We start from the raw sequence: 23,812 nt of genomic DNA on the forward strand, positions 1-23,812 counted from the left end.
GGTTTCCATTAAAGCTGGAATCAGTTCGGGTTGTGGAAAGCGGGGCCTGTTGGTTGATGAGTGAGCAATTTAATACGAATATATAACCCCGAACTTTGCATGCGTTCTGTAAGTTAGGGCATTTTAAGCCGATTTAGTCAAAAAAAGTGCCGCCGTATTGCATCATTTGGGCTAATTGGAGATCACAAACAGAGCATGAGAATTTTAGTAGTATATAGATGGTTTCTTTAGCTAAATTTATCTGCACATTTAATATCCATCAACTTTGAATTTCCATCCAGCCCATTCTGATTTTACAGTTTTTGTTACAAGGTAGTTTATTATACAAAATAAAAGAGCTCAATCATGCTGAAGACAATCCCACCCATTGATAAGACTTTATAAAGATTGAAGACATGACTGTGTGCATATACTTTGATCAAGGGAACGACTCCAAAATAAACAAGATCAAGTCCAGAGCAAACACAAAACTCAAGACACCATCAACCCTTAAAATGGGATAGTTTGAGTCATAACATGCCAAGAGTACCAACTATGCTAGCCCCATTTGGCTGTCTTCAGAACATATCCCTCTAACCTTTCCTGTCCAAGTACTTTTTAAATCTTGCTAATGTACCTGACTGCCTCAACCACTTCCTCTAGCAGCTCATTCCACACGCTGACCACCCTTTCTATAAAATGTAACTCCAAGTTCCTACTAAACCTCTGCCCTCTAGACTTTGATTCCCTTGGGGAAAAAGAATCCCATCTAGCAAGCACACCATCTTGGCCCCTTAGTTTATATACCTCCACAAGATCATGCCTCGTTTTTTTTCTACAAACCAATTCAATTTTGTCTTGCCAAAATGCACCATCTCACACTTAACTATATTATCCATTTGTCATTCATTGGCCCACATACCAAGCTGATCAATATCCCTCTAAATACTGACAAAATATGCACTGTTAACGGCATCATCTATTTCAGTGTCATTTGCAAATTTACTAACCATTATCTTGTACATTCTCAAACAACTCGTGTCAGTTCTTCCTGCAAAACACATGTACATGAACTTTACACTTTAATATCAAAGGAATGCCAACAAGCCATGAATGCACAGCGGTGCGATATCAATAAAGAAACACACATTGGATATGGCAAAGTCTATGGCCCCAACAACACTCCAGCAATAGCACTGAAGGCGTGTGCTCCAAAACTTGCCGCATTCTGGCTAAGCTGAACTAGATACAGGTTTTCCCCGCTATCCGAATGTAGAGCGTTCCTATGAAACCGTTCGTAAGCTGAAATGGTGTAAAGCCAAGCAGTTATTAATTTATATGGGAAAATTTTTGAGCGTTCCCAGACCCCAAAAATAACCTAACAAATCATACGAAATAGCACATAAAACCTAAAGTAACACTAACATATAGTAAAAGCAGGAATGATATGATAAATACACAGCGTACATAAAGTAGAAATAATGTATGTACAGTGTAGTTTCACTTAACAGAATTGGGAAGTTTGAGCCAAAATTGATTTGTCAAAAAAAATCGGTAAGTACACGCACGTGCACGTCACGCATTCGCATGTACACGCACATCACACATACACACATTCGCACATCAGGCATGCACACACACCTGCCTGCACAAGGCTTCATGGTCATGATAGTCTTTCTCGGGGTAAACACAAGTTTAAAGCAAGCATCTTTCTTCGTAAAAGCAAAAATCCTCTTTCGGTTAACGGAAACAGGTACTAATGTAGGTCTTTCACAAAAGTGAAATGTCATAAAGAGAACGTTCAGAAAGCGGGGGACACCTGTACAACCAGGCAATGTGGAATATTATGATAAAACACAGGAGCAGAATTAGGCTATTTGGCCCATTGTGACTGTTCTACCAATCCATAATGGCTGATATATTATCCCTCTGACCACATTCCCCTGCTTAATCTTAACATTTTCAAGTTTACTGATGACACCACTGTTGTGGGCCATAAGGGCGACGATGAATCAGAATATAGGAGGGAGACTGAAAATTTGGCTCAGTGTCAACCTAACAACCTCTCACTCATTGTCAGCAGGACCAAGGAACTTACTGCAGATTTCGAGAGAGAAACCAGAGGTCCATGAGCTAGTCCTCTTTGGAGGATCAGAGATAGTGAGGGTTAGCAACTTTAAATTCCTGGGTGTTGCTATTTCAGAAGACCTGTCATGTAAATACAATTGCGAAGAAAGCATAGCAGCACCTCTACTTTCGTAGGAGTCTGCGGAAAATTGGAAAATCAAAAACAGATAAACTTCGATAGATGTGAAAAGTACATTAATTGGCTGCATCATGGCCTGATATGGATACACCAATGCCTTTGAATGAAAAATCTTCCAAAAGGTAGTGGATTTGGCCCAGTACATCACAGGTAAAGCCGTCCCAACCACTGAGCACATCTACATGAAACACTGTCATAGGAAAGCAACATTCATCAAGATCCCCGCCACCCAGGTCATGCTCTTTTCTTGCTGCTGCCATCAAGGTACAGGAGCCTCAGGACTCAAACCACCAGGTTCAGGAACAGTTACTACCCCTCAACCATCAGGCTCCTGAATAAATGGGGATATATGCACTCACTTGTCCCATCACTGAGATGTTCCCACAACCAATGATCTCATTTTAAGGACTCTTTATCTTGGTATTTAATGTTCTCATTATTTATTGCTATATTTATATTTGCATTTGCACAGTTTGCTGTCTTCTGCACTCTGGTTGATCTTTCAGTGATCCTGTTATAGTTACTAGTCTATAGATTTGCTGAGTATGCCTGCAGAAAAATGAATCTCAGGGTTGCAGGTGGTGACATATATGTTGTCTGATGAGAAAATTTACTTTGTAATCAAGAACCAATCAAGCTCCGCCTTAGATACACCCAAATGACTTGGCCTCCATAGCTGTCTGTAGCAATGAACTCCAGATTCACCATCCTCTAGCAAAGACACATCTCCACCTCTGTTCTAAAAGGACATACAAACCCCATTTCCAGAAAAGTTGGGATATTTTCCAAAATGCAGTAAAAACAAAAATCTGCGATGTTAATTCACATGAACCTTTATTTAACTGACAAAAGTACAAAGATTTTCAATAGTTTCATTGACCAACTTAATTGTATTTTGTAAATATACACAAATTTAGAATTTGATGGCTGCAACACACTCAAAAGTTGGGACAGAGTTAAAATAAGATTGAAAAGTGCACAGAATATTCAAGTAACACTGGTTTGGAAGACTCCACATTAAGCAGGCTAATTGGTAGCAGGTGAGGTATCATGACGGGGTATAAAAGTAGCGTCCATCAAAGGCTCAGTCTTTGCAAGCAAAGATGGGTCGTGGCTCACCCCTTTGTGCCAAAATTTGTGAGCGAATTGTTAGTCACTTCAAAAGGAACATTTCTCAACGCAAGATTGCAGAGAATTTAGGTCTTTCAACTTCTACAGTACATAATATTGTGAAAAGATTCAGAGACATCTCAGTGCGTAAAGGGCAAGGTCGGAAACCACTGTTGAATGCACGTGATCTTCGAGTCCTCAGGCAGCACTGCCTAAGAAACCGTCATGCTACTGTGACAATTATAGCCACCTGGGCTCAGGAGTACTTCGGAAAACCATTGTCACTCAACACAGTCCATCGCTGCATCCAGAAATGCAACTTGAAACTGTATTACGCAAGGAGGAAGCCATACATCAACTCTATGCAGAAATGCCGGCGAGTTCTCTGGGCCCGAGCTCATCTCAGATGGACCGAAAGACTGTGGAACAGTGTGCTGTGGTCAGATGAGTCCACATTTCAGCTAGTTTTTGGAAAAAACGGGCGTCGAGTTCTCCGTGCCAAAGATGAAAACGACCATCCAGATTGTTATCAGCGAAAGGTGCAAAAGCCAGCATCTGTGATGGTATGGGGGTGCATCAGTGCCCACAGCATAGGTGAGTTGCACGTATGTGAAGGTATCGTTGACTCTGAGGCGTATATTAGGATTTTAGAGAGACATATGTTGCCATCAAGGCGACGTCTCGTCTTGGGACGTCCATGCTTATTTCAGCAGGACAATGCCAGACCACATTCTGCACGGGCTACAACAGCGTGGCTTTGTAGACACAGAGTGCGTGTGCTTGACTGGCCTGCTGCCAGTCCAGATCTATCTCCTATTGAAAATGTATGGCCCATCATGAAGAGGAGAATCAGACAACGGAGACCACGGACTGTTGAGCAGCTGAAGTCTTATATCAAGCCAGAATGGACAAAATTTCCAATTGCAAACCTACTACAATTAGTATCCTCAGTTCCAAAACGATTAAAAAGTGTTATTAAAAGGAAAGGTGATGTAACACAATGATAAACATGCCTCTGTCCCAACTTTTGTTGAGTGTGTTGCAGCCATCAAATTCTAAATTTGTGTATCTTTACAAAATACAATTAAGTTGGTCAGTGAAACTATTGAAAATCTTTTCTTTGTACTTTTGTCAGTTAAATAAAGGTTCACGTGAATTAACATATCACAGATTTTTGTTTTTATTGCATTTTGGAAAATATCCCAACTTTTCTGGAAATGGGGTTTGTACTTCTACTCCAAGGTTGTGCACTCTTGTCCATGATTCCCCAACTATAGCAAACAACACCCTCTCCATGTCCACTCTATCTGAGCCTTTCAAAACTCTATAGATTTCAATGAGATTCTCCCCCCCCCCCCATTGTTAAAACTCCAATAAGTACAGGCTGGGAGTACTCATATGCAAACCTCTTCATCCCCAGGATCATTCTCCTGAACTTCCTCTGGCCCCTCTCCAAAGCCAGCACATCTTTTCTTAGATAAGGGGTCCAAAACTGCTCACAGTACTACAAGTGAGGCCTCACCAGTGCTTTTTCAGCAGCATTACATCCTTGTTTTTTCCCCCCTCAATCAGCATCAATAGAAATAATGGATATTGGATAATGCTATCAAGCAATACTTGCTTAGCAATAACCTGCTCACAGAATCTCAGTTTGAGCTTCTGACATCATTCCAAACATGGACAAAATAAATGAACTCAAGAGCCAAACACTAGCGGTATGCAAGAAGTTCAAGATTGTCAGGGGGCAGAAAGGAGTGTAGCTGCTATTACTAGGGGGAAGATGCTTGGGAAGCTGAAAGGTCTGAAGTATTCTATTTCTCCACAAAATGTACTTATTGCATGTGATAACGTAGGCTAGTCAGCATGGTTTCCTTAAAGGGAAATCTTTTGCAACTCAAAATTCTGCATAGAGCCACCTGACTCCAGATTGTCTCTCAAAATTTAAGACAGGGGTTTCCCAATGTGTTCTAAATGTAAAGGAAATATTGGAACTCTCACCCATTGTATTCGGACTTGTCCTAAACTTCAGGCATACTGGAGTGATATTTTGGGTGAAATGGAAAAGATTCTGAAGATGGAGCTTGAACTGGACCCAGTGTCTTTTCTCTTAAGCCTACCCAGCAGTCGTATTATTAATGCACATCAGAAAAAACTTTTTAACATCCTGACTTTTTGTACAAGGAAGAACATTTTACTTTGTTGGATATCCGATAAGGCCCCTGGACTTTCTGGTTGGCATAAACTAATCATGGAATTCATTCCTTTGGACTTTTCAACATGTATGGTACACTCCAGTTTTCATAAAACATGGCAACCTTTTCTACAATATGTATTTGTAAACCTGTCTGCTATACTAATAAGGGCTTTTGTATAGGATGTGGTGGTGATGTCTATACTTTGATGGAAGTGTTCTGATAGCTGATATCTGTGAGGGGAAGAAATGTAAATGTACCTGAAAATTGAAAGTTTTGTTATGCTGAGGGAAAGACAGATAGATAGACAGATAGATAGACAGATAGATAAGGGGAATCTTGCCCGACATTTCTGTTGGAATTCTGAGGAAATAACAAGCAGATAAACAAAGAATCGGTGGATTTTTCTTTTGAAAACCAGAACATAAAGCAGTATGAATCCCCGAATGACTAAACTGGAATTAATGGGAATCATAGGTTCATGTATGACTTTAAAAGTTATGAAGTGCAGAATGACTAGGATTCTGCACTTCTCCGTTACTTCTAAAGTCATACATGAACTTGTGATTCCTATTGATTCCAGTTTAGTCAGAATTCACTGACACCATATTTTAGTGCTTGCCAAGCACCTCCTTAGTAATGACAAAGCTGAGTGACTTAGAGCTGATGATGATGGAATGTAACAGGAAAGGAAAGTAAAAGATCAAATAGAGGGAGGTGGGGAGGGCAGATGGGAGCAGTAAGGAAAGGGAACCAGTGGGAAGAGTGCATGGGTGATGATAAGAGTGGAGGAGCGGAAAGAAGCAAGACAATAGGAGCTGGATAGATCAGAAGTGAGGAAAGGGACGGGGGGGGGGGAGCAGTTACTGAAATTTAAGAGTATTCAGTGCCTATACCAACAAGTCACACACTACCCAGGAAGAATACAAGAATCGTTTCTCTAGCTTACGTTAAGCCACATCTATGCCTTAGAGGCAGCCAAGGGAAGACAAGTTGGTGTAAGAATAGGGAGGGGATTTAAAATGGCTGACAACTAAGAGATCTAAACAGCCACAGCGACTGGAATGCAGCACTGGCAAAGCAGTCTGGATTTTGTCTCACTGATGTAGAGGCACATCGGAAGCACCAGAAAGTCTGTTTTGGTTACTGAATGGTTGTGAAAGGGTAGTTGCAGATATAAGGAGAATCCCAAGGGAGGGAGGAAAATGGAGAGTCAGGAACTGATTGCTGGAGAAAGGGGTGGACGCTGAAAGCGTAAGCTGGTAGAGAGATATGCAAGGGTCAGGGAAACTCTATCCCTGTGGAGAGATGGGGATGGGTATGTTAAGGTTGTTGGTGCAGGAAGGAGATGTGGAAACAGGACCCTATTTTCCGTAAAATGCAAGCATCTCGAATGCCTTGGAGTGAAGGCCACATTGAAAACAAATGTAGCAGCAATAAGGAGCTGAGAAAAAGAAAATGCCTCCTTACAAGTGATGGGGTGGGAATATGTGTACTCTAGATGGATGTGGGAATCAGTGAGTCTGCAGATAATCTATCTCCTCAGATGGAGGCAGATCAAGAAAGGGGAGAGCAGAGGCAGAGATGGACCGAGTGAAGTTGAGGGCACAGTGCAAGTTGGCAGTGCAGTTGATGAAAATGCCGAATTTCACACAGGTGAAAAAGCAGATGATAGAGAAGAGCAAGTGTTAGGGAGCAATGTCCAAATAGGTTTGGAACATGGATTGCTCCACTTTAACAGGTATAGCTGGGGCCCATGCGAATGCCCATGGTTAAACCTTTAGTTTGGAGACAATGGAGGAGCCAAAAGAGAGAAGTTGAGAGAGTATGCACAAAGTCTGTCAAGCAGAGGAAGGCGTTGCTTTGGGAGGAGGAGAAGGAAAAGGAAGTAGAAATAGATAGATCTGTGTTCCAGAATGACAGAGCTTCAAAGTCTTCCTGATGGGGCACAGAAGTGTTTGATGACTGAACATCCATGGTGAAAATAAGGTGGGGTGGGGAAGAGGGAGGTTAAGGAAATTGAAATTTGTTGAAATGGAGGAAACCAAGTGAGGTGTCATAGATGTAGGTGGGAAGGGACTGGATTTGTTTGCAAAAAGTTTGTTGATCTCTGCTCTAATCACAATGAAATTCTACAACCAAGATCAACTAAAGACAATTTTCACAGAATACAAGAAAGTTATCCCCTCATTTCACTGCTAATTACATTCAAACCTTTAGGTTACAAATTACAGCAAAGATCTCCAGTATAATTTATGTATGTTTTATCATTTATGTTTTCCATGCTTTAATTCTTCTCACTTTTCCATTCTACTGACTTCAACTTCATTAATTTCTCCTCTTTACAAGGCAAAACAGTACGCACTGCACTAGTTACAAGGATTTCAGATTTCATTATTTTGCTGAGTAGTGCAAATAAAGTACAGGCAATTCCTGTATTAAGATAATTTGTGTTACAGAAATTGCATGTACAAGCTTCACTAATCACTACCTCAAAATTTGAGATATGGAATAAAATTCACTCATGGAATTTATGTGAATAAAAACAAATTAACAATTTGTTTCTTTCTGCCTGCATTTCTTGCCATATGCACATTGTACATAAAATCATGATACAGCCCATTTTCTAGGAACAGTCTCCTTCCTCCCCACCCATAAAGTAGATATCGCCTGAAATTTCCTGCAAAGATTTCTCCTGAGTCAAAAATTATTCAAACTGTACTCACAAAGGCGCAAGATATTGCTTTGTTTCCACGTTGGTTTGTGATTCCTCTTCAATATCAGATTCCCCACCAGAACTGCTCTCCGTAACATCAGAATCAAAAGCATCCTCACTGAATCGCAGCTTTGAGTCACAGCTTGAAATAAACTTTTCAAGCCCTTTAGTCATTGAACTGCTCTTAAAGACATTTTCCAATGTTTCTGAAGCACTCTTGTCCCCTTTCCAAGAAATGGAACCAGATTTATTACCATAAAGTATATTATTTTGTTGAGACACATCCTGGCGCTTCAAGCAATTCAAAGGCGAAAGATGATGCAGAGTTTTTTCTACAAATCCTCCTAGTTGCTGCTGGACATGACGCTCAACCTGTTTTACTTGAACAACTTCCAGTCTCTTCCTAAGTTTGTAGGCTCTTCTTCTAATTTCACTTTGTCTGGTCTGAGTCATTGAAGTCCTTCTGTGAACCTCAGTATCCAGAATCTTAAAGGTGTCAATCCTGGAGGCAGAAAGATCCCTCGCACTATCAGTACTTCCAGAAACTCCATCAGAGAAGTCTGGTGAGGACATGGACTTAAAATTTGAAATATCCTTTTCCCCAAACTCCAAGTGTCTGGCCAACTCTGATGTATGTAAATCCTCGTCAATAGTACTCAAATGTCTAAGTTTTCTTGATTCCCCTGCCACATCCTCTTCTGTTATTTTACTAGACATAATACATGCCAATTTACTGAAATCTTCATGTTGAATGGATCCAGACTTTTGCCCAGTCTTTATAACATTCAAATCATAAACTGAATGTGGATTGCCAGATTTCTTGGCTAAGCCATTAACAGGTGGTTCTGGGGGAGGGGACAGTGATGGATAACTGTTACCTGCATTCATCGTTTTAATAAGTTTAGGGGAAAATTCCACAGCCACCTGACCATCAATTATATCTGACCCAAGCACACTAGCTTCCAGTAAAGAATGGGACAAGACAGTATGAGACTTTATAATTCCGTGCTTGCTTAAAGATCCTTGAAGTTTCACTGATTCTGGTGTTGATGGTGGACGAGATCCTCCATCAAAGCAGCAACGTGGTGACAGCACCTCCTTCCTGGAGTTATTGCGAAAATCCAGACTATGGTCCTCTGCAAAAGACTTCCTTATGGCTCCGTTATTAATGGAGTTGTTGTTGTCGGTGTCAGTTGTGCCTGAGGGAGATAGGGATGAGGATGGTGTCGCAAGTTTGAACCTATGGTGAGCTTCGGTTGCCGCTTCTGTGAGAGCGGGCGCCATCGCAGCCATGCAGCGCTGAGACACAGACACACTGGCCTCTCCAACCGCTGAGGCCAGTTCCACTCCTCTCTTCCAGCACTAGCCTGAAAGGAAAAAAATAAACTTAAAACACAATTTCAAAACAGTTGGTGTGGTGTGAGTTATGGAAATCTAATCATTTTCATACACATGGCCTGGATTTAATTCTTTACAATTCTAAATAGTTTATATTTAAATTGCCTAAACGAAAAGCACTGGGATGGACTGCTTGAGTTAACAAATTGTCCCACTGACATTGATCAGACAATCACTGATTTCTTGCAAGGTCAACAAACATAAATATTTCAATTCAAATTTCAGTCTTCAGTGTGTTAACATTTCGTCCAGATTTTACAACAGAACTGAGTCATAGCATTGTACAGTACAGAAAAAGGCCCAGTGGCCCAACTCATCCATACTGACCCAAATACCTTCTGAGCTCAACCCATTTTGTCTGTGTTTGGTTCATATACTTGTAAACCTTTCCTATCCGTGAACGTGGCCAAATTACTTTCAAACGCTGTAAATGTACCTACCACTCCTTTTGCCATCTTGTTCCATACATACCCAGTACTTTATGGAAAAACTTGCTTCAAGGTTTCCTTTAAATCTATGCCCCTTATGATTTGAAAAGTTCCAGGTTACTCCTCAGCATCCTCTCCTTTAGGGAAAAGCCCAAGCCGATCCTGTTGTATTGTAATTCAAGCTCTCTAATCCTTGCAATCATATTCTCCCTATTCCATGGCAATCAGATCTGCACATAATACGCACATGTAAATTTATTAAAGTACATTTAAGTTACCATATACTACCTAAAGTCTTGTACTCAATGCCCTGCTCAATGAAGACAAGCATGACAAACACTTTCTTTACTACCATGCCAACTTGTATCGCCATTTTCAGAGAAATATGTACCTGCACCCCGGAATCTCTATTGAACACTACTGAAGAGGCTCAATCTTAATTGCTTCTCAGTCATGTGACATGGAAACTTGCTCTGCAGCCCACCAAGTTCATGTCTACCATCAAGTACCTATTTTGCAATCGTATTCCCCCTATTTCGTCCTCAGATTTTGCCCACCATCAATAGGCTAGGGTCAATTTACAGTGGCCAATTACCTCACTACCTGCACGTCCTTGGGATGTGGTGGAGGAGTGCTGGAATCAGAACATCCGAAGGAAATCCACATCCTCACAGGGAGAACTTGCAAACTATACTGACAGCACCAGAATTTGAGACTGAACCAGGCCACTGTAGCTTCGAGGTAGCAGCTGTACTCATTGCACCACAGTAGCACTTTAAGGTGTCTCTGAGGAGGTTCTTAATATTGAGAATGACTTCTGTCCACTCGTTCCCCGCCCCCCCCAAATAAATTCTGATGCACTTAAATTCGGCCAATGTAGGAACTACAGACTCTTCTACGGACAAGGGAAGTGGTGGGTCATTTGTAAGCTGGTGCCCTTCCAATGCATGGCCTCAAGGCTCTCAAACTATCCCACATGTTGTGTCTCCATTTTGAGTTCTCATAAGCCAGAAGCTCCGATGAGTAAGAATAATGCATTTAATCAGCGAAGCTCCCAGGCATCTTTCAATCATTTTCTTTGTTACCCTGGCAGTGTTCTCACATGGCAAAGATTGGAATAGAGTGACATTTCATAGAGTGTGGTATCGGACTTCATATATTGTGGCCAGTATAACAAATAAAAGTGGCCAAGAACTCAATGTTGGAAACTCAGAGCTTTCTGGGAACTGTAGGACACTGCAAACCCAGCAGAAACACTGTTCCCTTTAAATATCACATGGACAAATAGGGTTGTGTGGAGGCAGAGTTTGAACAATGGCTTCAAAATTACCCAATTCAAAAACCCATAAATAAATCAAGCCCATAAAACATGCACATGAATTCAACAAATAAATTGACTCAAAAAACACTATCTGTAGGTGAACAGCATTATGACAAAATATCTATAATTAACCAAGAAAGCAAACAATTCATCAATAGCTTCGGCTAGTTTGGCATAAAAATTCTAGACTGGCTTACTAATCATTTGTGGAAGTAACAAAGAGGTAGCAAAAAGAAATTAAACAGGTCTGAAATATTTCTGAGGGCAAAATTTCTTCATAATTCAAACATCCCAAAGTATTGTCAGTGCAAAGAATTTTAGTCATGGCATCATAAACAAGCACAGCAACTACTCTGCATTGAAAGTGCCAGAAAGTCACATGCTTTTGCTAGCAACAGTCAAGAACAAATTGGAGAAAACAACCAAGGTTATGTAACAACTTGGAAAAGAATTTGCATCTATGTTACCAGGACTTGAGGACGCGAGTTCTTGGGAAAGGTTGAATAGGTTAGGAATTTATTCCCTAGAGTGGAGGAGAATGACAGAAGATTTGATAGAGCTATACAAAATATTGAGGGGCATAGATGGGGTAAATGCAAGCAGGCTTTTTCCACTGAAATTGGCTAAGATGGAAACTAGAGGTAATGGGTTAAGGGTGAAAGGTGAAATGTTTAAGGGGAGAACCTGAGGAGAAAAATGTTAACTGATGGTGGTGAATGTGTGGAACGAGTTGCCAGCAGAAGTGGTGGGTTCTGGTTTGATTTCAACATTTAAGAGAAATTTGGATAGGTACATGGATGGGAGGGGTATGGAGGGCTATGGCCCAGATGCAGGTCGATGGGACTAGACTGATTAATAATTTGGCATGGACAAGATGGGCTGAAGGGCCTGATTCTGTGCTATAGTTTTCAATGATGGGACTAATTAGTCTAATAATACTACACAAAAAGGTCGATTTATATTTAAATGCAAACCAGAGTTCAAAGCCACACCTGAATCAACCTGCTGTGCTCTACTGAACCAAGTAACTAAATTCTACATTCCGAACCCAACTGAGATAGAATATTAACTTCGTTTTTCTTATCGCAATGAAGTTCATCCAATCAATGTTATTTAACTTCTCAAAACTGGCCTGCTTTAGACACTACCTGGGTTGAATTGTGCCCTTTCTTCAGCCTCTGGCTTCCCTAAGTTAGCAATTTTGTACTTTGCAAACACTCAGCTCCTCCCCTCAGATGAACTTGCTGAAAAGTACTTTAGCTCTTTGGAAAACAGCTTTATTCTGCAGAGCAGAAAAGCAATTTAACAAGTGAAGATTTGACACAAAATGGACAAAAAAAACTGTGCGCAAGAAGCATAAAGATGTCAGAGTATCTCCTGTTAGTAATTAAGCGTGATTTTCAGAGCTTGAGCTGCATTACTCCACAACAAGGCAGAACCCTTGAGGTACAATAGCAGATACTCCAAAAGATCAGAAAATGATTTTTAAATTCACTTTCACAATACTGGTTCATTGCTCCATGTACAGTATAAGCTTTACTTGGATGCTATACAGACAGATGATCCCTTACGTAATTACATCGAGGTAATAAAAAGAAAAACAGATTGCAGGATACAGTGCTGCAGTTACAGTGAAAGTCCCAGTGGACAAATAAAGTGAAAGGACCTTGATACGGTAAACTAGGAGATCAAGAGTCTTTGATCAAGAGCCGAAGAAGTCTATTCAAGAGTCTGACAGCAATGTCCCCAATTCTGTTAGCAGGTGCTCGAACTTTTTCTGTGTGTCTGGCGGGAAAGGGGAGAAGAGATAGGAGGACTGGAGTGGGAGGGATCTTAGATTATGTTGGCTGCTTTCCCAAGGCAGCAAGATGTGCAAATGGAGTCAATGAAAAGGAGAGTGCTTTGCATGATGAACTAGACTGTGTTCACAACTCTGGAATTTCTTGGGCAGAGTAGTTGCCATACCAAATGTACAAATATAGCAGATCGGAAGAAGAAAAAACCTAGACACGTGGCCCTGCATTACAGTTGCTCAGGTTACAGAAATATTTCCTTACAAAATTCATAAATCACCACGTAATGACTTAAGGAATAAAATTTACTCAGAGATATTGTGAATAAATATGTTAATGCTTTTTTTTAAAACTTGTATTCCTTAATAAACACTTAGATGACATCCTCATGTTGTGGAAGATTGTCATACAGCCCATCTTCTCAGAACACAACCCCATAACATTGGGGTCACCTGTATTGTGAATTGCAATTGAGTTGTCAGACTGCAAGGTGTCGCAAAATAGATATTGAAGGAAAAAGAAAATGCCAACTTTTTTTTAATAATTAGAGTGCTGAAAATACTGGGAGCCTGTGTTGATTAGTTTGGAGTCAAAAACCAAATTCAGGGTCCAGAAACTTTGGAAGAACTGATGGCAAGAGGAATGAGCTGAGGGAGAGCAAAATATTATTGCTTCCTTGCTCCCCCCCGCCCCCCACACGCAAATATTTCATTATAAAGTGTGCTGGTTCTCAATATTCATTAACAACACTTACTTAATCCATAGAACTAAAAGGTGTGGAATGAATATTGAACTGTGTAGCATTAGATTAATGACAACTATTCAGAAGAGAATGGAACAGAATTGGGCCATTTGGCTCAGTGCGTCTGCTCTGCCATTTTATCATGGCTAATCTCTTTCCCTCTCAGCCCCAATCTCTTGCCTTTCATGCCTAGCTAATCAAGAACCTATCAACCTCTGCCTTTAATATACCCAATGATTTAGCCCTTATTAATTGCAAAGGTTAGTGCTGCAAGTAATAGGAAATAATAAGTTTCAGGAGCACGATAGATCCTTAGCCTTGCAGTATTAATTTATGGAATTAAGTTCTGCCAATAGAGATATGCCCTGTCCAGTATCCAAAGCAAAACATGCAGATGCCAAGAAAAAGAAATGTTTCAAGTCACACAGCTGGGAAACAGGGCCTTGAGCCCAATTTGCTCATACTCACCTAAGCTCATGCCATTTACCCATAATGGCCAATATCCCTCACCTTTCCTGTCCATGCACCTTTCAAATGTCAATTTGTCTTGCCAGCATCTTGTACCAATGCAACACAACATCCCAACTTCCACACTCAACGCCCTGACTGACGAAGGTCAATGTGCCTCAAGCCTTTTTCACCACCTGTGACACCATTTTCACTCCTAGATCCCTCTGCCCTACAACCCAACTGTTTACTGTGAAAATTTTGTACTCCATTTGCCATTCCTTAGCCCACTTTCCCAACTGATTAAGTTTCCTGTCTATTCTGGTAAGTGTCAAAGGCACCATCTATTTTGATGTCATCTGCAAACTTACTAATTACGTTTGTAAATCTTCATCTAGATCATTGATATAGATGACAAAAGCAATGTGTCCAACGCTGACCCTGAGGAACATTATGAGTCACAGGTCTCCAATCTGCAAAACAATCTTCCACTATCAGCCTTTGCTATCCACCATCAAGCTCATCGTGTGTTCAGTTCACGAGTTCTCTTGGATTGCATGCAACCTAACCTTCCAAAGCAGCCTATCATGCAAAACCTTATCAAATGGTTTATTGAAATACAAAAAGATCCCTGTTATCATTGAATTTTTGTTTGAGGTCAATCAAATCTGAGACACATGATCTCCCATACAGTCATGCTGACTATCCCTAATCAACCCATCTTTCCAGGTACATGTATTAATTATCCCCCAGAATTTTCTCCAGTAACTTCCCTACCACATATTAGGCTCACTGGTTGATAGGTCCCAGGTTTTTGTTTGCAGCCCTCAAACAAAAGTCCATTAGCCCTCCCACTTCAGTCATCATTAATGATGATGCACATATCTCAACCAGGGCTCCTGCAATTTATTCTCCAGCTTGCCAGTGTTTTTACATCTACCTGATCAGGCCCTGGAGATTTATCTATCTTCACATGTTTTAAGACATCCAATGTCACATTTGCTGTAATGTGGATTATTTCTGACATCCCAAAGGAAGTCAAAACATAAAAGCCAAAGAGAGGGCATATAATAGAGCAAAGAAAAATATGGGAAGTTGGATTGGAAAGCTTTTAAAATCAAAAGTCAACTAAAAAAGCCTCGAGGGAAAAGATGGAATATGAAGGTAAGCTAGCCAATAATATAAAAGAGAACACCAAAACCCTTTTTTCAGAAAAAGAGAGGCAAGAGTAGATATCAAGACAACTGGAGAGGTAGTAATGTGGGACAAAGAAATGGCAGACAAACTAAGTACTTTGTATCCATCTTCACTGTGGAAAATACTAGTGGTATGCAAGAAGTTCAAGGTTGTCAGGAGGCAAAAAATGAGTGCAGCTGCTATTACTAAGGGGAAGGTGCTTGGGAAGCTGAAAGGTCTGAAAGTAGACAAAAATCACCCAGACCAGATGGACTCCACCCCAGGGTTCTGAAAGAGGTAGCTGAAGAGATTATGGATGTACTAATAACGATCTTTCAAGAATCAGCCAATTCTGATATGGTTCTGGAGGACTAGAAAATTGCAAATGTCACTCCACTCTTTAAGGAGGGAGGGAGGCAAAGGACAGGACATTACAGGCCATTTAGCCTGACCTCAGTGATTGTGAAAATGGTGAAGTCGATTGTTAAGGATGAGATCTCAGGGTACTTCAAGACACATGACAAAATAGGCCAAAGCAAGTATGGTTTCCTTAAGTGAAAAGCTTGCCTGACAAATATAGAATCATAGAAAACTTATAGCACAATACACAAAGCTGTGCCAAACATATCTTAAAAATTACCAAGGGCTACCCATAGCCCTCTATTTTTCTGAGCTCCACGTACCTGTCCAGGAATCTCTTAAAAGATCGTATCTGCCTCCACCACCATCACCAACAGCCCATTACACACACTCACCACTCTCTGCGTAAAAAACTTACCCCTGACATCTCCTCTGTACCTATTTCCAACCACCTTAAAACTGTGCCCTCTCGTGTTAGCCATTTCAGCCCTGGGAAGAAGACTGACTATCCACATGATCAATGCCTCTCATCATCTTGTCACCTCTCACCCTCCATCGCTCCAAGGAGAAAAGGCCGAGTTCACTCACCCTATTCTCATAAGGCATGCTCCCCAATCCAGGCAACATCCTTGTAAATCTTCTCTGCACCCTTTCTATGGTTTCCACATCCTTCCTGTAGTGAGGGGACCAGAACTGAGCACAGTACTCCAAGTGGGGCTGACCAGGGTCCTATATAGCTGCAACATTACCTCTCAGCTCCTAAATTCAATTCCACAATTGATGAAGGCCAATACACCGTATGCCTTCTTAACCAGAGTCAATCTGCGCAGCTGCTTTGAGCGTCCTATGGACTCAGACCCCAAGATCCCTCTGATCCTCCACACTGCCAAGAGTCTTACCATTAATACTATATTCTGCCATCGTATTTGACCTACCAAAATGAACCACTTCACACTTCCTGGGTTGAACCCCATCTGCCACTTCTTAGCCCAGTTTTGCATCCTATCAATGTCCCACTGTAACCTCTGACAGCCCTCCACACTATGCACAACACCCCCCAACCTTTGTGTCATCAGCAAATTTACTAACCCATCCCTCCACTTCCTCATCCAGGTCATTTATAAAAATCACAAAAAGTAGTGGTCCCAGAACAGATCCCTGAGGCACACCAATGGTGACTGCCTTCCATGCAGATATGTTGGAATTCATTGAGGAGATAGAGAAAGGAGAACCGGTGGATGTTGTGTCCTTGGATTTTCAGAAGACCTCTGACAAGGTGCCACACATGAAGCAGCTTAATAAAAGCCCATGGTATTACAGGAATGATACTAGCATGGATATAGAGGATTGGCTGATCAGCAGGAGGTAAAGAAAGGGAACAAAGGGAGCCATTTCTGGTTGGCTGCCAGTGATTCAAAGTGTTCCAAAGGGGTGTTGGGACTACCTTTCAGGTAGTATGTCAATGATTTGGATGACAGAATTGATGGCTTTTGTGGTAAAGTTTGCTGACGATACAAAGATAAATATGACTTAGATTAGGAGAATCAGCAATGAATTGGCAAGTGGAATACAGTGTTGGGAAGTATATGCTCATGCACTTTGCTAGACAGAATAAAGGCATAGACTATTTCCTAAATGGGCAGAAAATTCACAAACCTGAGATGCAAAGGAACTTAGGAGTCCGCGCACATGATTCCCTAAAGGTTAACTTGTAGGTTGAATCAGTGGTGAGGAAGTCAAATATACAGGCAAAGATGTACTGCTGAGGCTTTATAATGCACTGGTGAGGCCTTGCTTGGAGTATTGTGAGCAGTTTTGGGCCCCTTATCTTAGAAAGTGCTGAAACTGGAGAGGGAACAGAGAAGGTTCACAAGAATGAAAGGATCATTGTATTAAGGATATAAGGATTTGTTAGCTCTGAACTATACTCACTGGAGTTTTGAAGAATTCTGGGGGGGGGGGGGTTAACACACTGAAACCCGACGGTCGAAAGGCCAAGATAGAGTTGACATGGAGAGGATGTTTCCTACAGTCCCGGGGGGGGGGGGGGGGGTGCTCTAGATCCAGAGGGCACAGCCTCAGAAAAGAGAAATATCCACTTATAACAGAGATGAGGAGATATTTCTTTCGCCAGGTGGTGAATCTGTGGAATTTGTTGCCATAGGCAACTGTGGAGGCCAGGTCACTGGGTAGATTTAAGGCAGAAGTTGATAGGTTCTTGATTAGTCAGGGCGTGAAAAGATGTGGGGAGAAGGCAGGAGGTTGGGGCTGAGAAGGAAAATAAATTAGCCATGATGAAATGGTGAAGCAGATCCAATGGATCAAATGCCCTAAGCTCCCATCTCTAATAGTCCTGATTTTTTTTTCTGTTTAAATGCACATCATGAATAGGTGAAAATGCAAAGTGCAGCACTTAAACTGTAGTTGTGTGGGATATTCAATTTGAATTACTGAACTCATTTTGCATTTATACTTGAGGCATATGAATCAGAAAAAGAATGCTGTGAAGAGGCCTGGTGGTCAAGTATCACACCAATCAGATAATCGAATTGAATTAGAATATTAAACATATTTAATAATAGCAAGCTCAAAGTCTATTTCTACTAGTCATAGCTGAGCCCCAATTGAGCATTCAGTTGATATTCAATGATGGTTTTGAAAGGAAGCCATCTTGCATACCTCTTCTTTGATCCCACAACTCAGTGAACAAACACAGCAAATACAGTCCACACAACAATTAGATGACAGTACCTTGCGGATAGAAATCAGGGACCTTTTCCTCCTTTGCTCAGTTACCTGGGGAAAGTTTTCATCATGACGGTTGTAGACTAAACTAAGCACTACTAACTTCATGGTGTTATAACATCATTCTCACCAAGCTGAATCATGAAATACTTAAGTCCTCAGCAGTGGTCTTTCTCACCTCAAAAAATTTAAGTAAGAAAACAACATTCAGTAATATATTTAGCGTTGGCATTGTGTGCAGAAGGACTGTTTTCTGCAGCACTGTTTTGTTAACAATACAAATTATGAATGCAAAGTTAAGGCAAGAAATCAGATTTCTCAAGTTAAATGGATTCTTAGGATGACGACTTTTTTTTTAAATTATCAATCAGCACAACATAGAACACAGACATCTACAGCACATTAACCTACTCTAGAAACTGCCTAGAATTTCCCTAGCACATAGCCCTCTATTTTTCTAAACTCCATGTACCCATGTAAAAGTCTCTTAAAAGACCCAACTGTATGTCTTCACCACCGTCACTGGCAGTGCATTTCACAAACTTACCACTCTGTGAAAAACCTACCCCTGACATCTCCTCTGTACCTACTTCCAAGCACCTTCAAACTATGCCCCCTCACGTTAGCCATTTCAGCTCTGGGAAAAAGCCTCTGGCTATCCACACGATCAACGTCTCTATCTCTATCTGCACTTATAGATGACAGGAGCATGCTGTCAAGCCAAAGTTGCTGATGAAACAAAGGCAAGCAAGACAAGAGAAATCAAGATATTGAATGGATATGAACAGACTAAATCAGTGGGCAAGACACTAGATGGAGTATAATGTCGGGGAATGAGTTTTTCTTCTTTGGAAGGAAGAATGAAAAACGTTTTATGTTATATAGCGAGACAAATTACTACAGTACGAAGGAATCTAGGAAAGGAAATAAAGGTTAGCATCTTGGTATAATGAATTAAATTATAGTACTGTTGGCCTTCATTGCAAGAGACATATACAAGTAAAGAAGTTTTGATGCACCTTGAAGCATGGAAGACAGCAACTGAAACACTGCAAACATTTATGGATGTGCTTGCATTCAGGCTACAACAGAAAACATTCACAATGTTGATTACCGTGATGAAATAACTGATCTATGGAGAAAAGATTGAAGTCCTGAAAGATAAGTGATCTTTTAAAAACATTTAAGATTCTGGTGGGAAATTTACAGGGTCAATGTCAATAGCATACATCCAATTGTGGGATTATCAGTAGGACAGCTTCAGAGGAAAGGGATACCCATTTATGTCAGAGTGGTCGCGAAATTTCCTAGCATTTACAATCCCTGATGTCTGTGGAGGTCATCATGAATATATTCATTATCAAGGACAATACAACGGCATCATTCGATATGGCGAGGAGTGGAAAAGTGTGAGTGGGCAAATTTAACCATGCTCTTATGCAATCCAATCAGCCCAACTCACTTTTCTTATATCATCTCAGTCTTTATGTACAAGTTGTCACATGGTTAGGGTGACATACTTGCAATTCTTTTCAACCACTCTCATCTGCCCAAAACCCAGTTTAAAACCAGAGCAAGATCAAAATGTTAGAAACAGCTTCACTACATTACATTGAACATTTAAAGGAGGAAACCTGAACACAGGTGACATAAGAATCAAGCTCCCTTACAGAACAATTGGGCCAACCTGTGCAACTAAATAGAAAAATAACAGAACCATATCTATATTAAACAAGAGTGTACCCAAAGCATTAGATAAGAATCTGTACAAAACTCATTGTAGCATCTCCAGCTGAAATGGGCAAAGTTTAATTTAATTTTAAATAATCACCAAATTATTTTATTTGTGGTGCCTTACACACACTGGTGGGTCTTCATCAGACACTGATGTCCAATAAGCTTTGGTAGCCACCTTCCCCCAAGCACCAACATTCCACTTTCACGGTATGCATCAGCACACGATCTGCAGGCATCTTCACACACAATTCATTGATATCAATCCCAAGTTCTAAATCTGGTCTTTGCTCTGTGCAAAACATTTAATTAAAAACAATAACCCCCAAGGACCAACTTCAACTAATGATTACAGCAATATCACCATTTCAAAATGATCAGTTAGTGGAAAGCATTCTATTTCTCCACAAAATTTATTTATGGCTAATTGTTTACTCAAATTCCTGTGATCTAAATTTGACATTAAAAAGTAGGACAAAAAAAAACAGTACTTGTGGTTCAGTTAATCATTTCAGCCAAAACAATGAACTGAAGTTCCCTGGAACCAGTCTGGAAGTGGTCTCACGAGACATTTCTTTCACAACTAGGAAAAAATATTTCAAGCAATGTGAAACAAGGATGGAAGGCCTGCTGTTAGAAGATTAATAGGAACAAAATTAAAGGTTGAACCAAGATTCACACTTATGAAGCTTTAGCCATACTCAACAAATTCAAACAAGAGACCATAGCAGCTGCAAACTCCAACATGTTTGTCTGATTTATTACTTCACTTTTAAATGTACTTAATAGAAATCCGAAAATGACCAGAAAATAATCGAGTTGGACAAGGCTATTTGCTTCATACCATCAGTATAAGTTGAAGAAAGGGTGGCACTCGAAAACGGATAACGAATTACTGAAACCTGGGGAGGCCTGAACCAATATCACAAGTTTCCATGCTACTAAAATATTAACCAAGCTACAAACAACACCCAAAACCCACTTTTTTTAAAAAAGATATTTATTAAAATAAAGCTGCTACACGCTTAAATGTCAACTTCCTGTCAGAAGTCAGCCACTGGCAGCACCTAAACATAAATATAGGAGTTAAGGAAATTTCAAGACTAAGCTTCACAGAAATGGTAATCATTGACGCCAGTCGACTCAACATTTGACTTGCTGTTTACCTTCAAATCGCAAGCTGAAGGCGCATTGTGGAGCCCTGTATAGATTTCACTGGATGTTTACTGAACAAGACGGGATGGAAGCACCACACGCTGCAGAATACGGGATTACTCTCGCGGGCAGCCAAGGGGGAGAGAGAGGTCTGCTTGCAGAGTACTTATCTACACGGGGAGTTGGAGCACACAAAGGAACCCACAAAAACGTTTTACTGATGACTACCAGACACCCCTGGGATAGGAGTAGTGAGCGGCGGACTCGGTCAGCACATGGTGCAAGGGCAGGGCACGGCACCACCCGAATGCTTGGCGGTTTGGGACTCGGCGTCCATCACATGCCGGCCCCACGGTATGTAACCGGCCGCAACAATGAGGCTGGCGATCGGCCCAACGTCCGGTTCCACTCGGCTCTCCAACTGCGCCACGGCGACGGAATGCGGGGTGGGGGCGGGACAAGAGGAGCGAGACGGGCTCGGTGCCCGCCCGCCAACCGCACAAAGCGGCGCCACGTGAGGGCCCAACGGTCAGTCCGCGCCGGCCCACCCCCGTATCAGAGCCCCAAAGCGCGCCCACTCACCGCACGTGATGTGGCACGGGCCCAACCTGGGCCTCGGCCAAAACTGCCACCGCTTCACACACCTGCCGGTCCGACGCAACACTGAGAATGGCGGCGCGCTCGTCCTCGGCGCCGCCGGAATCTCTTGCCCCGAATTCGAGTGCCCAAACCCCCTGCCGCGCCGTCCACTACCCCCGGCAGACCGTGGCCAGAAGGTGGCTGCAGGCCTTCAACTTCCGCACAACGGCGCCTTTCATTGACAGCAGCGCAGTAAGATGGCGGACGGGCCCAGCGCTGCTCGCTGACAGGGTGCAGCCTTTCCCCCGACAACAATGCAAGAGAGCCGCGGCAGCGCCGCATCGGCCTGCCCAACCGCTGCGTGGCAGTAGAGAGAGCGGTGCGCAACCGCCCGCCCCTAGCCGTTGCTCCACTCGTTGCGCAATCGCGCGCGCATAGTCTGACAACCAACTACAGCTCCCGGCCGCCTCCGCGGCGTACGACGCCCATTGGCCGCAACACTGCATGGCGCCATTCTGAGGCGGAGCCCGCCTGGCGCACTCCCCTCAGCAAAGACAGCGCAGTGCACAGCCGCGTTCCCAGGCTAAAATCAAAACTTCACCCCTCTCCCTTTGCTTCATCCATAAGGGGAAGTTTGTAACGGAAAGCACCTATAAACAATCCCAACTCAATAATGTGATTTTATGAAAGAAGTTGTGAGGGAGAGCATTTCAATCAGAGTGATTAAGTGGGCACAGGATTACACAGCTGCGAAAAAAACTAATCAACATGAGACGTTAATTGTGTCTCTCAAGTCTCTTGTTTACATAAACCCATCGGATCTCGACTGGAAGAAGGATCCCCATTGCCCTCGATTTTGCTCCGGAATTTATTCTTCAACGTCAACTCTCCTTTTTGCACCTATTATGACTAAGTTAACATTAAAGGATAATTTACGGTAGCCAAATTACCTACCGACACACTGATATATTTCCAGCATATGCTTTTCTCATGTCTAAGTGCACGTAATTCGAGGCAATGCAGTTGGCTCTGCCTCCTCTTTCAGAGGAGGAAATCCATACCAGTCTGACCCATATGTTACTCCAGATTCGCCAAACTGGTTGACTTTTAAATGTCCTTGAAATGGAGGAGCAAGCCTGCCGTTGCTATGTTTACTCATATAAAGAATATAATCAGCCTAATCAACCAATTTTGCTAATTCTGATATGACAACATTGCTCCCAGCACAATTAATCTGGCTAAATCGTCTACACAAACATCAGGGGACCAATGTTGCAAGAATTGCTTCAGTGGCTGTGTGTCAGCTTCTCACTGTAATTCTTACAGAAATATACTGTATCTTACAGACAATATGCCATCACAATCCTACAGGCAGGATTGAATCACTAAAAGGTACAGTGTGGTCAGTAGTTCAAATTCAATTGTTATTCAACCCTATACATGTATAGAACTAAAAAGAATAGCACTCCTCCGGGGTCAAGGTGCAAAACACAGTACAAGTGTCCCCCGCTTTTCGAATGTTCACTTTACGAAACCTCACTGTTATGAAAGACCTACATTAGTACCCTGTTTTCGCTTTCAGAAGGTGTTTTCACTGTTACGAAGAAAGGCAGCGCGCACCCTGAGCAGCCGCTCTCCCCCGGATTCAGAACTGCATTCCAGCCGGCATTG

General features: G+C 41.8%; 1 protein-coding gene across 5 annotated transcripts in view; it reads right to left on the reverse strand.

The window, feature by feature from the left end:
• The window catches only part of LOC134340088 (KAT8 regulatory NSL complex subunit 1-like), a 201,897-nt gene that overhangs the window by 149,174 nt on the left and 28,911 nt on the right, over positions 1 to 23,812 (reverse strand). For 3 of the 5 annotated variants that reach the window (XM_063036917.1, XM_063036916.1, XM_063036919.1), the window contains exon 4: positions 8,274 to 9,630. In XM_063036917.1, coding sequence (XP_062892987.1) covers positions 8,274 to 9,556 — 1,283 coding nt within the window. In that variant the 5' untranslated portion in view covers positions 9,557 to 9,630. Of the gene's footprint in view, positions 1 to 8,273; positions 9,631 to 21,573; positions 21,707 to 22,144; positions 23,657 to 23,812 lie in introns of those variants that run through there. The other 2 variants (XM_063036918.1, XM_063036920.1) reach the window with 2 other exon arrangements.

This window comes from Mobula hypostoma, chromosome X1 (genome assembly GCF_963921235.1).
Source record: "Mobula hypostoma chromosome X1, sMobHyp1.1, whole genome shotgun sequence".
NCBI classification, from domain to species: Eukaryota; Metazoa; Chordata; class Chondrichthyes; order Myliobatiformes; family Myliobatidae; genus Mobula; species Mobula hypostoma.